The following is a 13,623-nucleotide window of genomic DNA, read 5'->3' as shown; positions in this document are numbered from 1 at the left end:
CAGACAGACAGTATTCACATAGACAACCATATAGCACAATACAACACAACACAATATGAGCCTGGTTCATTTTCAGTAATGAGGCCCTGTACCCCATTTACAGTTTCTACTTCAATGTATCAGGTGGAGTTATTCACCTGCTATAGAGTGAGTTGTTGTTTATGTTTCTAAGACTGCAGGGTGGGAGATGCAACAATGGCCTTGAGAACAGCAGGAAGTGTGTTGCTGGTATTTCTCTGGTCTGTGACAGGTATGGTCTCATTCTTATCTTTTAGTTGTTCTGTTTCTCTACAGACATTTCTAAAGGATATGAATCATAATGTTATTCTGGTGTTAGGCGTCTCCACTTCCCTTTAAATAGGTATCTTTCACACCTCACTGAGTGATTCTTGTCTGTGGTTTCACACTCAACTCACCAACTATGGCAACATGGTGTGGACAAACCCTACTCATTTTGAAATTGATGCATCTTTAAGGTGAAAAAAAAGCACAAGCATCCACAACGTTCAAACATCTTTCCCATAATTACAGGTATTTTATCAACCATTTGAGTTCAGCCATAATATTTGTTGTAATATTTGTTCTCCCTTTTCAGGGGGGATGAAATTGTAACCAGCTCTGTAATGCTTGTTTGAAAAAGACAGATACTTTTGAAAAAGTATAATTCTCAATGAATCTAAAATGAGACATGACAATCTGCACAAAGGCAAAAAGGCCATTTTTAAACAATGGATGAGCTTTTCTTATTAATCTACTGGAGAACCATTTAGGGTTCAAGTAAAACGTTTGTATAAGTGAAGCTTTTAGAGAGAGGTTTAGTGCTTTTATATGTAATAATCTCAACCCACCCAGTTAGTAATCATTACATAGCGACTGTGTGTTTATTCATGTGAAAATTGACTTTGCCGCTTCAGCATGCTTTTGTGGCACAGTCAATGGCACACAGGGGATATTGGCCAGAAGGTTCAGGGTTCGCCGACCACCACGGATGAGCTCACTCTCCCTGCCTATTTCATTATTACGATCAGAGCCGGCTGCAGACAGTGATCAGCCAGGGGAAATCAGATTTTCTAAATTTTGATGCCATATTTATAATTATATAAAATATATTCACATTTTCTACCAACAGGTTTCTGTGCCAATGCACCACACAACCAATAAACAAAAGCATAACGACTTGGAGCACTTCTATAGCATGGTTTACGTTTTTAAAACCACAATCAATCTGAACAAATAGGAATACATCCCACCTTACCTTGTAGGCTTACCCAGTATCGAAGGCTTGACAATCTCTGAATGTCATTCAGCTTTCTGGTGTTTTGTAACAAATGTCTCTTTCCATTCATCAAATGGCTGCTGCACAGTTTGGATTGATTGATTTTATTGGTCAGTTAAAAAAAATACATACACACATGTACACACAGTTTATTTACAGTGACCAGGATTGTTGATTTAAAGGACAATAAAGTCTGGGACTTATTTACATTGTGGTGCCTATGTTTTACATAAACACATTTACATTGCATAGATACAGACACATTGCATAGATACAGACACATTGCATAGATACAGACACATTGCATAGATACAGACACATTGCAGATATAAACACATTACAGAGATACATTACAGAGATACAGACACATTACAGAGATACAGACACATTACAGAGATACATTACAGAGATACAGACTCATTACAGAGATACACACACATTGTCACGGTTATCGATGGTGAAGGAGGACCAAAATCCAGCAGGACTGCGTTTGTTCATCTTGAACATTTATTAAACTCAAAATGAACACCAAAACAACAAAACAAACTCACGATCCCCGAACAGTCTTCTCAGGCTCACACACGCTAGACAAGAAACAATCTCCCACAAAAACCTACACCAAACAATTACCCATATATAGGACTCTCAATCAGAGGCAACGAGGAAGCACCTGCCTCCAATTGAGAGTCCCAAACCCCAATCAACCTAACATAGAAATACATTAACCAGACTACACATAGAAATACATAGACCATAAACCAAAAACCCGGAAATAATAAATCAAACACCCTTCTACCAAAACACCACCCCGAACCACATAAAACAAATACCCTCTGCCACGTCCTGACCAAACTACAATAACAATTAACCCTTATATTGGCCAGGACGTGACAGTACCCCCCCCTAAAGGTGCTAACCCCGGAAGCACCTCAAGAATAACAAAAACCCCAAACAACAAAAATCCCCTAAACTAAAGGGAGGGTGGCTGCCGTCACCGACGGCACTTGTGCTACACCCCCTCCCCAACCCACTTATACAGGTGGTGGTTCAGGCTCCGGCCTATTGTCCTCCAGAGTGCCGACCGACCCGATCTGCCTCGGACCGTAGGCAGACTCCCCCTGCTCTGGATCATGGGCAGACCTCCTCCTCTCCACCCTGTATGCAGACTCATCAATTAAACCGTTAATTACTTTAAGTTCTGAAATGTCAGGCTTACTCAGTTTAGGGTTGCTGCTAGACTCCCTTGATTTTTGGTCATCAGCAGACTCTGGGCAGATGGGCCACTCTGGCTGATCCTGGCTGACGGGCCGCTCTGGCTGATCCTGGCCGACGGGCCGCTCTGGCTGATCCTGACCGACGGGCCGATCTGGCTGATCCTGGCCGACGGGCCGCTCTGGCTGATCCGGGCAGTCGGGCCGCTCTGGCATCTCCGGGCAGTCGGGCCACTCGGCTCTCCGGGCAGTCGGGCCGTTCTGGCATCTCCGGGCAGTCGGGCCGCTCTGGCATCTCCGGGCAGTCGGGCCGCTCTGGCGGCTCCTGACTGACGGGCGGCTCTGGCGGCTCCTGACTGACGGGCGGCTCTGGCGACTCCTGACTGACGGGCGGCTCTGGCGACTCCTGACTGACGGGCGGCTCTGGCGACTCCTGACTGACGGGCGGCTCTGGCGACTCCTGACTGACGGGCGGCTCTGGCGACTCCTGACTGACGGGCGGCTCTGGCGACTCCTGACTGACGGGCGGCTCTGGCGACTCCTGACTGACGGGCAGCTCTGGCGACTTCTGACTGAGCCGACGCACTGGAAGCCTGGTGCGTGGTGCTGGTACTGGGGTTATCAGCCTGGGAACACGCACTTCCAGGCTAATGCGGGGAGCGGGAACAGGACGAGTCGGACTGGGCTGATGCACTTGAAACCTGGTGCGTGGTGCTGGTACTGGACGTGCCAGACTGGGAACACGCACCTCTAGGCTAGTGCGTGGAGCGGGAACAGGATATATAGGACCGTGGAGGCTTACTGGCGGTCTCGAGCTTAAACCTGGCATCGCCCTTTCTGGCTGAATGCCTACTACCCCCCTGGTAAATGCGGGGTGCTGGTATAGCGTGTACTGGCCTAAAAACACTTGGCCTCGCCATAATACTCATTACCCCGAAGCACGAGACATGTCCATTAACTGGCTTCTGTGACACAGTCCGGGGATTTGGCCTGGGGCTCCAAACTTGCCCCGCCAAACTACCCATATGCCCCCCCAAAAAAAATTCTTGGGGCTGCCTCTCGGGTTTAATCGGCAGTCGTGTTCCTCGGTAGCATTCCCGGTCTTTGCTCCATTTCTTCCATGGGCCCTCTCCGGCCATAACTTGCTCCCATGTCCATTTCTCCCGTTTGTCCAATTCAAATTCCCTCTGCTCCTTCCAGTCCACCTGTTGCTCCTTCCTCTGCTGCTTGGTCCTTTTGTGGTGGGAGATTCTGTCACAGTTATCGATGGTGAAGGAGGACCAAAATCCAGCAGGACTGTGTTTGTTCATCTTGAACATTTATTAAACTCAAAATGAACACCAAAACAACAAAACAAACTCACGATCCCCGAACAGTCTTCTCAGGCTCACACACGCTAGACAAGAAACAATCTCCCACAAAAACCTACACCAAACAATTACCCATATATAGGACTCTCAATCAGAGGCAACGAGGAAGCACCTGCCTCCAATTGAGAGTCCCAAACCCAATCAACCTAACATAGAAATACATTAACCATAGAAATACATAAACATAGACCATAAACCAAAAACCCGGAAATAATAAATCAAACGCCCTTCTACCAAAACACCACCCCGAACCACATAAAACAAATACCCTCTGCCACGTCCTGACCAAACTACAATAACAATTAACCCTTATATTGGCCAGGACGTGACACACATTACAGAGATACAGACACATTACAGAGATATAGAAACATTACAGAGACACAGACACACTACATAGATACAGACACACTACAGAGACACAGACACATTACAGAGATACAGACACATTACATAGATACAGACACATTACAGAGATACAGACACATTACAGAGATACAGACACATTACAGATACAGACACATTACAGATACAGACACATTACAGAGATACAGACACATTACAGAGATACAGACACATTACAGAGATACAGACACATTACAGAGATACAGACACATTACAGAGATACAGACACATTACAGAGATACAGACACATTACATAGATACAGACACATTACATAGATACAGACACATTACAGAGATACAGACACATTACAGATATAGAAACATTACAGAGACACAGACACATTACAGAGATACAGACACATTACATAGATACAGACACATTACAGAGATACATTGGCTTAATTCTGATAGCATTGTGTTGTGTGACCTTGTTTCAGTGGTACTGGGTCAGAATGTCTGGAGTGTGACTTACACCAAGAAAAGTATCTGTGCCTTGAAGGGGTCAACAGTGGAGCTGCACTGCTCTTATACATATCCCAGTGGTACAGTCACAACAACCCTCTGGTTCACTGAATCTGGGACTGGTGTAGAACCTAAAGATCTAGGTCAGGACCCGGAGTATGCAGGTCGTCTGGAGTGTCATGGAGATCTAGGTCAGGACCCAGAGTATGCAGGTCGTCTGGAGTGTCATGGAGATCAGAAGAATTGTCACACACTGAGGATCACAGACCTGAGAGAGAGTGACTCTGCTGAGTACAAGTTCAGATTATTAACAGATCAGACCGGAGGGGAAATATATTGGCAGTCCTGGAGTCACTCTGTCTGTCACAGGTACAGTTACGTACATTCAATATAGTTCAACTGTTGAATTCCATTTAGTTCAAGAAAATTGTCTTGGTTTGTTTTTACAGTATCTGTCACTCATCTCACATCTATCTAGATAGTTGTAATGTGAGTGTGGTTCTGTATGTATGCTAAAGCATATGATGTGTGTGCTTCAGTGTATGCTGTGATTTTAGCATGTATGCTAATGAGAATGTTGTGTTAAAATCTGTTTAAATTGACTCTATTGAACCCAATACTTCCTGGAAAACAGTGGAAAGTATTACAGAGTTGACTATCCTGGCTAAATAAATCAAATTCATTAATGAATGACTATAATTACCTTATAAAGGGCAGCTATACAGACACAAAGGAGGAGAATAATGATTTGTTTCCTCATACTCTAGATGTTGTGTTGGAGATGGATCCTACATCTGTGTCAGAGAGGGAGAATGTCACACTGATATGTAGAACCAAATGTACACTGGACCCCATCACAGCCTACAGTTGGTATAAGAATGGACAGCCTATACCAAACAGCAACACCTCCTCTCCTGTCTATAGCCTATTCTCAGTCAGCAGTGAGGATACAGGCCGATACTCCTGTGCTGTAGAAGGCCATGAGGATCTCCCCTCTGCTGAAGAGACTCTCACTGTCACATGTCAGTACATTGTGGGTTTCATTTGATATACTGATTATGTTGATTCTTGAATTGGGAATAGATTGTTTTCCATATGAATAAATATGAATAAATATTTTTGTGTGTAACATCCATTTCCTTGAATTTGTATTACCACCATATCATCATTCTTTTTAATTATTATTTTTCTGATTGTCTTTTACTCTGAATTAAATTATTTCAAACTCACCTGTAAAATGTAAACACAAATGTTGCTATAAATGAATCTGGTCTTCAACACCAGATGGTCCAAGGAACACCTCAGTGTCAGTCAGTCCCTCTGGTGAAATAATGGAGGGCAGTTCAGTGACTCTGACCTGCAGCAGTGAATCCAACCCACCTGTGGACAAATACACCTGGTACAAGAAGAATGTTACCTCATCAAAAGCATCAGGACAGAGTTACAGCATCACTAACATCATCTCTGAGGACAGAGGAGAATACTACTGTGAGGCTGAGAATACAATAGCATCTAATAACTCTACAGCTCTGATGATCATTATAGCAGGTGAAGTTACATCTTCAATACTTCAATACAAAATGATGTTCAATAAGAAATGATGTTTCAAGGTAATCTTCTTCTAGTTTGCATCATTACACTTTGGTTTAAAACTATACATAGTCTTATACATACAAGTATTGCATTAATGTCCTGTATTGCAGTATATTAATTTTCAGTTCATAATAACATGTACTCATATCATCTATATTATCTTTTAGAGAAACAAACCTCAGTTCTAACTGCTGCTGTAGGAATCATAGTGGTTGTTCTGGGTGTCATACTGGCTTCATGTCTCTCTGGCTTCATGTGGTTCAGGTGAGTGAAAATGCATATTTTAAAGATTATTTCACTTTATTATCTTCATTAATTTGTTCATTCATTCATTCGTTCATTTATAAAACAGGAAGAAGGCCTCCAAATCCACCTTTGACACAAGACACACAGCAGACGACGGACAGGTGAGTCTGTTCAGACAGATGGAAGATCATTTTCGTTGCTTTGTGGGAAATGTCCACTCTTCATGCTGTCTGTCCCCAGGTCTATTTATATTGTCTGTTCTCTCTCTCCGTCAGGGAGACTCTAGTGCAGTGTATGTCAACATCTCAGGCATGGCCATGACCCCTGCTGCAGCACAGACAGTGGCCACCTTTGACCAGGAACAGGACGAGGATGTCCAGTAAGCTGCTGTGAAATTCAACCTCTCCAGTGCTGCCACCCTCTGAGCATATTCTACCATTACAACAACATAGAGTCAATACTGTATACAACATTGTGAACACACAGACAGCATCAAGGTCATTCATATGTTGCTGCTTATTGGAGGAGTAGACAAAGTCATTCAAATAAGCAAAACAGTTGACCATTAGTGACCCCTCATTGTTCTCTGAGAACTCCCTCCATCACTATCTGATGACATTTCATTGTTCTCTGAGAACTCCCTCCATCACTATCTGATGACATTTCATTGTTCTCTGAGAACTCCCTCCATCACTATCTGATGACATTTCATTGTTCTCTGAGAACTCCCTCCATCACTATCTGATGACATTTCATTGTTCTCTGAGAACTCCCTCCATCACTATCTGATGACATTTCATTGTTCTCTGAGAACTCCCTCCATCACTATCTGATGACATTTCATTGTTCTCTGAGAACTCCCTCCATCACTATCTGATGACATTTCATTGTTCTCTGAGAACTCCCTCCATCACTATCTGATGACATTTCATTGAACTCATACTATGGTGTAAAAGTAGGCATTTTGAAAAGTCACAGTTTTAATGTCTTAAAGGTTCCAGGGGTATTCTTCAGGCCAAATGGCATTTCCTGAAACTGCACTCTACAATATACATCTCAAGACAATTACTATGACATGTCTATAACCTGTTGGGGCTACAGGTTAGCAATGAACCCCGAGACGGGATTGCTAACAAGGCTGGAAATTCAAAACATCAAAAATCTAATAATTTCAATTTCTCAAACAATCAACTATTTTACACAATTTAAAAGATAAACATCTCCTTAATCTAACCACATTGTTCGATTTTCAAAGAGGCTTTACGGCAAAAGCATAAAGTTAGATTATGTTAGGACAGTACATAGCCACAAAAGTACAAACATCCAGTTTCAATTCAAGGTCAGGCGTCACCAAAAGCAGAAACCAGCTAAAATTATGCACCAACCTTTGACAATCTCCATCAGATGACACTCCTAGGACATTATGTTATACAATACATGCATTTTTTGTTCCATCAAGTTCATATTTATATCCAAAAACAGCATTTTACAGTAGCGTGAAATTCCGATTTTTTTCTTCTCTGAAATGCTTCCGGTGAACATAACAAAATTACTATTCGAAAACATTGGTAAATTATAATATTGTCATTCAAAGAATAATATATTATCATCTCGTAATTGCTACCGAATGGCCAGATCTCAAAATAACTTTACTGGGAAATCACATTTTGCAATAAACGGGGTGCTATGCTAAGAACAATAAGCTATGCTATACAGTTAGCATCATCTAATATCGATAATAACATTGTAAATATCCCCTTACCTTTGATTATCTCCACCAGAAGGCACTGCCAGGAATCCCAGGTCCAGAACAAATGTGGTTTCTTTTGACAAAGTTCATAATTTATGTCCAAATAACACCAAGTAGTTAGCGTTCATTATGCTCCCACAAAACGTGGTGGGGGGGTGTAAAATCACGCCGAAAAGCTAAAAAAACCTAGTAAATAATCTATTTACGTTCGTTCAAACATGTCAAACGTTGTTTAGCATTAATCTTTTGGTCCATTTTTAACGTTAAACATCAGTAATATTTTCACACAACCTATCCTATGTCTAGATAAACAATTATGACAAACTCACGCTTCTCAGATTTATGCGCGAGGCGCCAAAAAATGAAGTGACGACATGTCAACTTCCATGCATTCTAATTTGCTCTCTGTTTATCATAGACGCTTCAAACAACTTTATAAAGATCGTTGACATCTAGTGGAAGCCGTAGGAGTTGCGAAATGAATCCTTTCTCACTATGGTATCTATAAAACAATGACACTAAATAGTACAGTCACAAAATTCAAAAAAAATGTTTTATCTATTTTTCACAGGTTTTTGCCTGCAATATGAGTTTTGTTATACTTACAGACACCATTCAAACTGTTTTAGAAAATTCAGAGTGTTTTCTATCCGAATGTCTTAATAATATGCATATCCTAGCTTCTGAGTTGGTGTAGGAGGCAGTTAAAAATGGGCACATATTTTCTTCAAAATTTCTCAATACTGCCCCCTAGCCCCAACAGGAGTGATGTGATGAGGGTTTTAAGGAATGGCTCTGGTTCCATTCTAAATGGCACCCTATTCCCTATTTAGTTCACTACTGGTCAAAAGTAGTGCACTATAAGGGAGTAGGGTGCCATTTGGGAGTCACATTCAGTTTAATGGATGTTTCTTTCTCCAGGCCCACGGTGGAACAAGCAGCTGAGGAGGACCCCTCTGTTCTCTACAGTACAGTCAACAAACCCAGAACCAAGAAGACCTGAACACAACAAACCCAGAACCATGAAGACATGAACACAACAAACCCAGAACCAAGAAGACATGAACACAACAAACCCAGAACCAAGAAGACATGAACACAACAAACCCAGAACCATGAAGACCTGAACACAACAAACCCAGAACCATGAACACAACAAACCCAAAACCAAGAAGACATGAACACAACAAACCCAGAACCATGAAGACATGAACACAACAAACCCAGAACCATGAAGACCTGAACACAACAAACCCAGAACCATGAAGACATGAACACAACAAACCCAGAACCATGAAGACATGAACACAACAAACCCAGAACCATGAAGACATGAACACAACAAACCCAGAACCAAGAAGACATGAACACAACAAACCCAGAACCATGAAGACATGAACACAACAAACCCAGAACCATGAAGACATGAACACAACAAACCCAGAACCATGAAGACATGTAACCTTTATTTACCAATCACGGCCAGTTGTGACAGCCTGGACTCGAACCGGGGTGTCTGTAGTGACACCTCTAGCACTGAGATGTAGTGTCTTAGACCGCTGTGCCACTCGGGAGCCCCAACATCATGTTCTAGTGCTGTCCCCACCTAAAATAAATCTTGGTCAACCAAGAGTCATCTGTCATTTCTACCAATCGATTGGTTGAAATGTTATGTGTATTTTTCCATATATAGACACACCCCATGTGTTTTAATAAAATCAACTATATGTACTGAAATGGTCTGATGCTTTTAGCATGCTGTTTGATTAAATAATTAACTTCCCTGGGCTAGGTGGGACGCCTGCGTCCCACCCTAGTCAACAGCCAGTGGAATCGTGTGGCGCGAAATACAAATACCTAAAAAAATGCTATAACTTCAATTTCTCAAACATATGACTATTTTACACCATTTGAAAGACAAGACTCTCGTTAATCTAACCACATTGTCCGATTTCAAAAGGCTTTACAGCGAAAGCAAAACATTAGATTATGTCAGGAGAGTACCCTGTCAAAAATAATCACACAGCCATTTTCAAAGCAAGAATATATGTCACAAAAACCAAAAATATGAGTCCTACAGTAGGTCTATGTTGTTGTTAGGTGAAGTTATGGGTCCTACAGTAGGTCTATGGTATTGGTATAACTAGCAGTTTCTGCATTAGCATGGAGGAGTTTCTGCAACCAAATTGCGTGTGCATCTATTTTAGCAGATTAGATTACATTTGCAGATATAGTACATCCATAACTAGTGGTTTCCTCATTACCAGATATACTACATCCATAACTAGTGGTTTCCTCATTACCAGATATACTACATCCATAACTAGTGGTTTCCTCGTTACCAGATATACTACATCCATAACTAGTGGTTTCCTCATTACCAGATATACTACATCCATAACTAGCGGTTTCCTCATTACCAGATATACTACATCCATAACCAGTGGTTTCCTCATTACCAGATATACTACATCCATAACTAGTGGTTTCCTCGTTACCAGATATACTACATCCATAACTAGTGGTTTCCTCATTACCAGATATACTACATCCATAACTAGCGGTTTCCTCATTACCAGATATACTACATCCATAACTAGTGGTTTCCTCATTAGCAGATATACTACATCCATAACTAGTGGTTTCCTCATTACCAGATATACTACATCCATAACTAGTGGTTTCCTCATTAGCAGATATACTACATCCATAACTAGTGGTTTCCTCATTACCAGATATACTACATCCATAACTAGTGGTTTCCTCATTACCAGATATACTACATCCATAACTAGCGGTTTCCTCATTAGCAGATATACTACATCCATAACTAGTGGTTTCCTCATTACCAGATATACTACATCCATAACTAGTGGTTTCCTCATTACCAGATATACTACATCCATAACTAGTGGTTTCCTCATTACCAGATATACTACATCCATAACTAGTGGTTTCCTCATTACCAGATATACTACATCCATAACTAGTGGTTTCCTCATTACCAGACATACTACATCCATAACTAGTGGTTTCCTCATTACCAGATATACTACATCCATAACTAGTGGTTTCCTCATTACCAGATATACTACATCCATAACTAGTGGTTTCCTCATTACCAGATATACTACATCCATAACTAGTGGTTTCCTCATTACCAGATATACTACATCCATAACTAGTGGTTTCCTCATTACCAGATATACTACATCCATAACTATCGGTTTCCTTATTAGCAGATATACTACATCCATAACTAGTGGTTTCCTCATTACCAGATATACTACATCCATAACTAGTGGTTTCCTCATTACCAGATATACTATATCCATAACTAGTGGTTTCCTCATTAGCAGATATACTACATCCATAACTAGTGGTTTCCTCATTACCAGATATACTACATCCGTAACTATCGGTTTCCTTATTAGCAGGGAGGAGTTTCTGCAATCAAATTGTCCTCGTGCTGCATTTTATTAAACACAGAAAGGGGCCTATATTGGAGACCAAAAGTCGTCTGGCACACTGCTTAGGATTTCAACAACTTTAATAACTTATTTCTAGCCTACAAACATCATGTTACTACTAATGTGAAAACAAGACAAAAAAATATGACTATTCTTGCTCATTTTAGGACAATTGTCAAATAATTGTAACATTCATTACTGACTTAAATTGTTTACAACATCATGGCTACGCTGTTGGCATCACCTTTTACAGTGGATTTCCGCTGTTGTGGGCCTTTAACCATCTGTCTGACTTTGTTGTTCACACAGGAGAGAGACAGGACTATCATGGATCCTCTGGGGAGCCTCAACAACCTCATGATGCTGAAGAGGCAGAGAAGAGTCTCTCCACATCAGAACACCTCAAGAAACACCTGCAGAGACGAAGATCTCTCACATGGAAATCTTACTGCAAATCTTCATCGGAACTTAAAATACACCAGCGAGTACACACAGGAGAGAAATCTCACCACTGTTTTGATTGTGGGAAGAGTTACTTAAGATCAAAATCGGCCAAACCCTCCCCTAACCCGGACAACGGTGGGCCAATTGTGTGTCGCCCCATGGGCCTCCCGGTTTCGGCCGGCTGCAACAGAGCTTGGACTCGAACCCAGAATCTCTAATGGCACAGCTTAGGCCACTTGCTCACCATTTTTGCTCCAGGCAGATATACTACATCCATAACTAGCGGTTTCTGCATTAGCAGGGAGGTGTTTCTGCAATCAAATTGTGTGTGCATCGCCCTTGTCGCAATTTTAGCAAACACAGAAAAAGATGCTTATATTTGAGAACAAAAGTGGCCTGGCACACTGCTTAGGAGTTCAACACCTTTTACTTATTTCTAGTTACTACTAATGTGAAAACAAGACTAAATATGACTATTGTTGCTCACTTGACTGTCTTAAGACAATTGTCAAGTAATTTTAACATTCATTACAGACTCAATTGTTGTACAGTATCATGGCTACGCTGTTGGCATCACCTTTTTCAGTGGATTTCTGCTGTTGTGAGCCTTTAACTATCTGTCTGACTTGTTCACACAGGAGAGAGACGTGACTATCATGGATCCTCTGGGGAGTCTCAACATCATGATGCTAACAAGTCAGAGAAGAGTCTGTCCAGATTCTATCACCTCAAGAAACACCAGCAGAGACCCACAGGGAAGAAATCTATCTGCTGCTCTGACTGTGGAAAACATTGCAAATCTTCATCAGAACTTAAAATACACCAGCGAACACACACAGGAGAGAAATCTCACCACTGTTTTGATTGTGGGAAGAGTTACTTAAGATTAAAAGCACTAAAAGTACACCTGAGAATTCACACTGGAGAGAAACCTTACAGCTGTGATCAATGTGGGAAGAGTTTTACTACATTTAGCTATCTGACTATACACCAGAGAACACATACAGGAGAGAAACCGTACAGCTGTACTGAATGTGGGAAGAGTTTTACTCAGTCAAGCAACCTGTTATCACACCAGAGGATACACACAGGAGAGAAATCTTTTAGTTGTAATCAATGTGTGAAAAGTTTTATTTCATCTAGTTACCTGACTGTACACCAGAGAACACACACAGGAGAGAAACCTTATAGCTGTGATCAATGTGGGAAGAGTTTTACTCGGCCAGACAGCCTGATAATACACCAGAGAACACACACAGGAGAGAAACCTTATAGCTGTGATCAATGTGGGAAGACTTATATTTCATCTTGCCATCTGACTAAACACCAGCGAGTACACACAGGAGAGAAATCTTATAGCTGTAATCAATGTGGGAAGAGTTTTACTCGGTCAGAC

General features: G+C 41.5%; 1 protein-coding gene across 1 annotated transcript; it reads left to right on the top strand.

Moving 5' to 3' along the window:
* Window positions 1-5,049: 5,049 nt before the first annotated feature.
* On the top strand, window positions 5,050-9,414 carry LOC123735050 (B-cell receptor CD22-like). Its single transcript, XM_045712944.1, has 7 exons — window positions 5,050-5,093; window positions 5,492-5,746; window positions 6,009-6,272; window positions 6,485-6,581; window positions 6,670-6,724; window positions 6,839-6,942; window positions 9,235-9,414. The coding sequence occupies exons 2-7, from the start codon at window positions 5,506-5,508 to the stop codon at window positions 9,314-9,316; spliced, it is 843 nt and encodes a 280-aa protein (XP_045568900.1). The 5' UTR covers window positions 5,050-5,093; window positions 5,492-5,505; the 3' UTR covers window positions 9,317-9,414.
* The last annotated feature ends 4,209 nt before the right edge of the window (window positions 9,415-13,623 follow it).

The sequence above is a fragment of the Salmo salar genome, unplaced genomic scaffold (assembly GCF_905237065.1).
Source record: "Salmo salar unplaced genomic scaffold, Ssal_v3.1, whole genome shotgun sequence".
In the NCBI taxonomy this organism is placed as follows: domain Eukaryota; kingdom Metazoa; phylum Chordata; class Actinopteri; order Salmoniformes; family Salmonidae; genus Salmo; species Salmo salar.
This window is presented reverse-complemented; position numbering and strand designations above follow the sequence as displayed.

What these genes read in the sequence shown, in the direction of transcription:
- LOC123735050 (XM_045712944.1), top strand. Translation starts at nt 5,506, where the DNA reads ATGGATCCTACATCTGTGTCAGAGAGGGAGAATGTCACACTGATATGT. An exon ending in AGAGACTCTCACTGTCACAT is followed by an intron (nt 5,747 to 6,008) that starts GTCAGTACATTG and finishes CTTCAACACCAG; the next exon opens with ATGGTCCAAGGAACACCTCA. An exon ending in TCTGGCTTCATGTGGTTCAG is followed by an intron (nt 6,582 to 6,669) that starts GTGAGTGAAAAT and finishes TTTATAAAACAG; the next exon opens with GAAGAAGGCCTCCAAATCCA.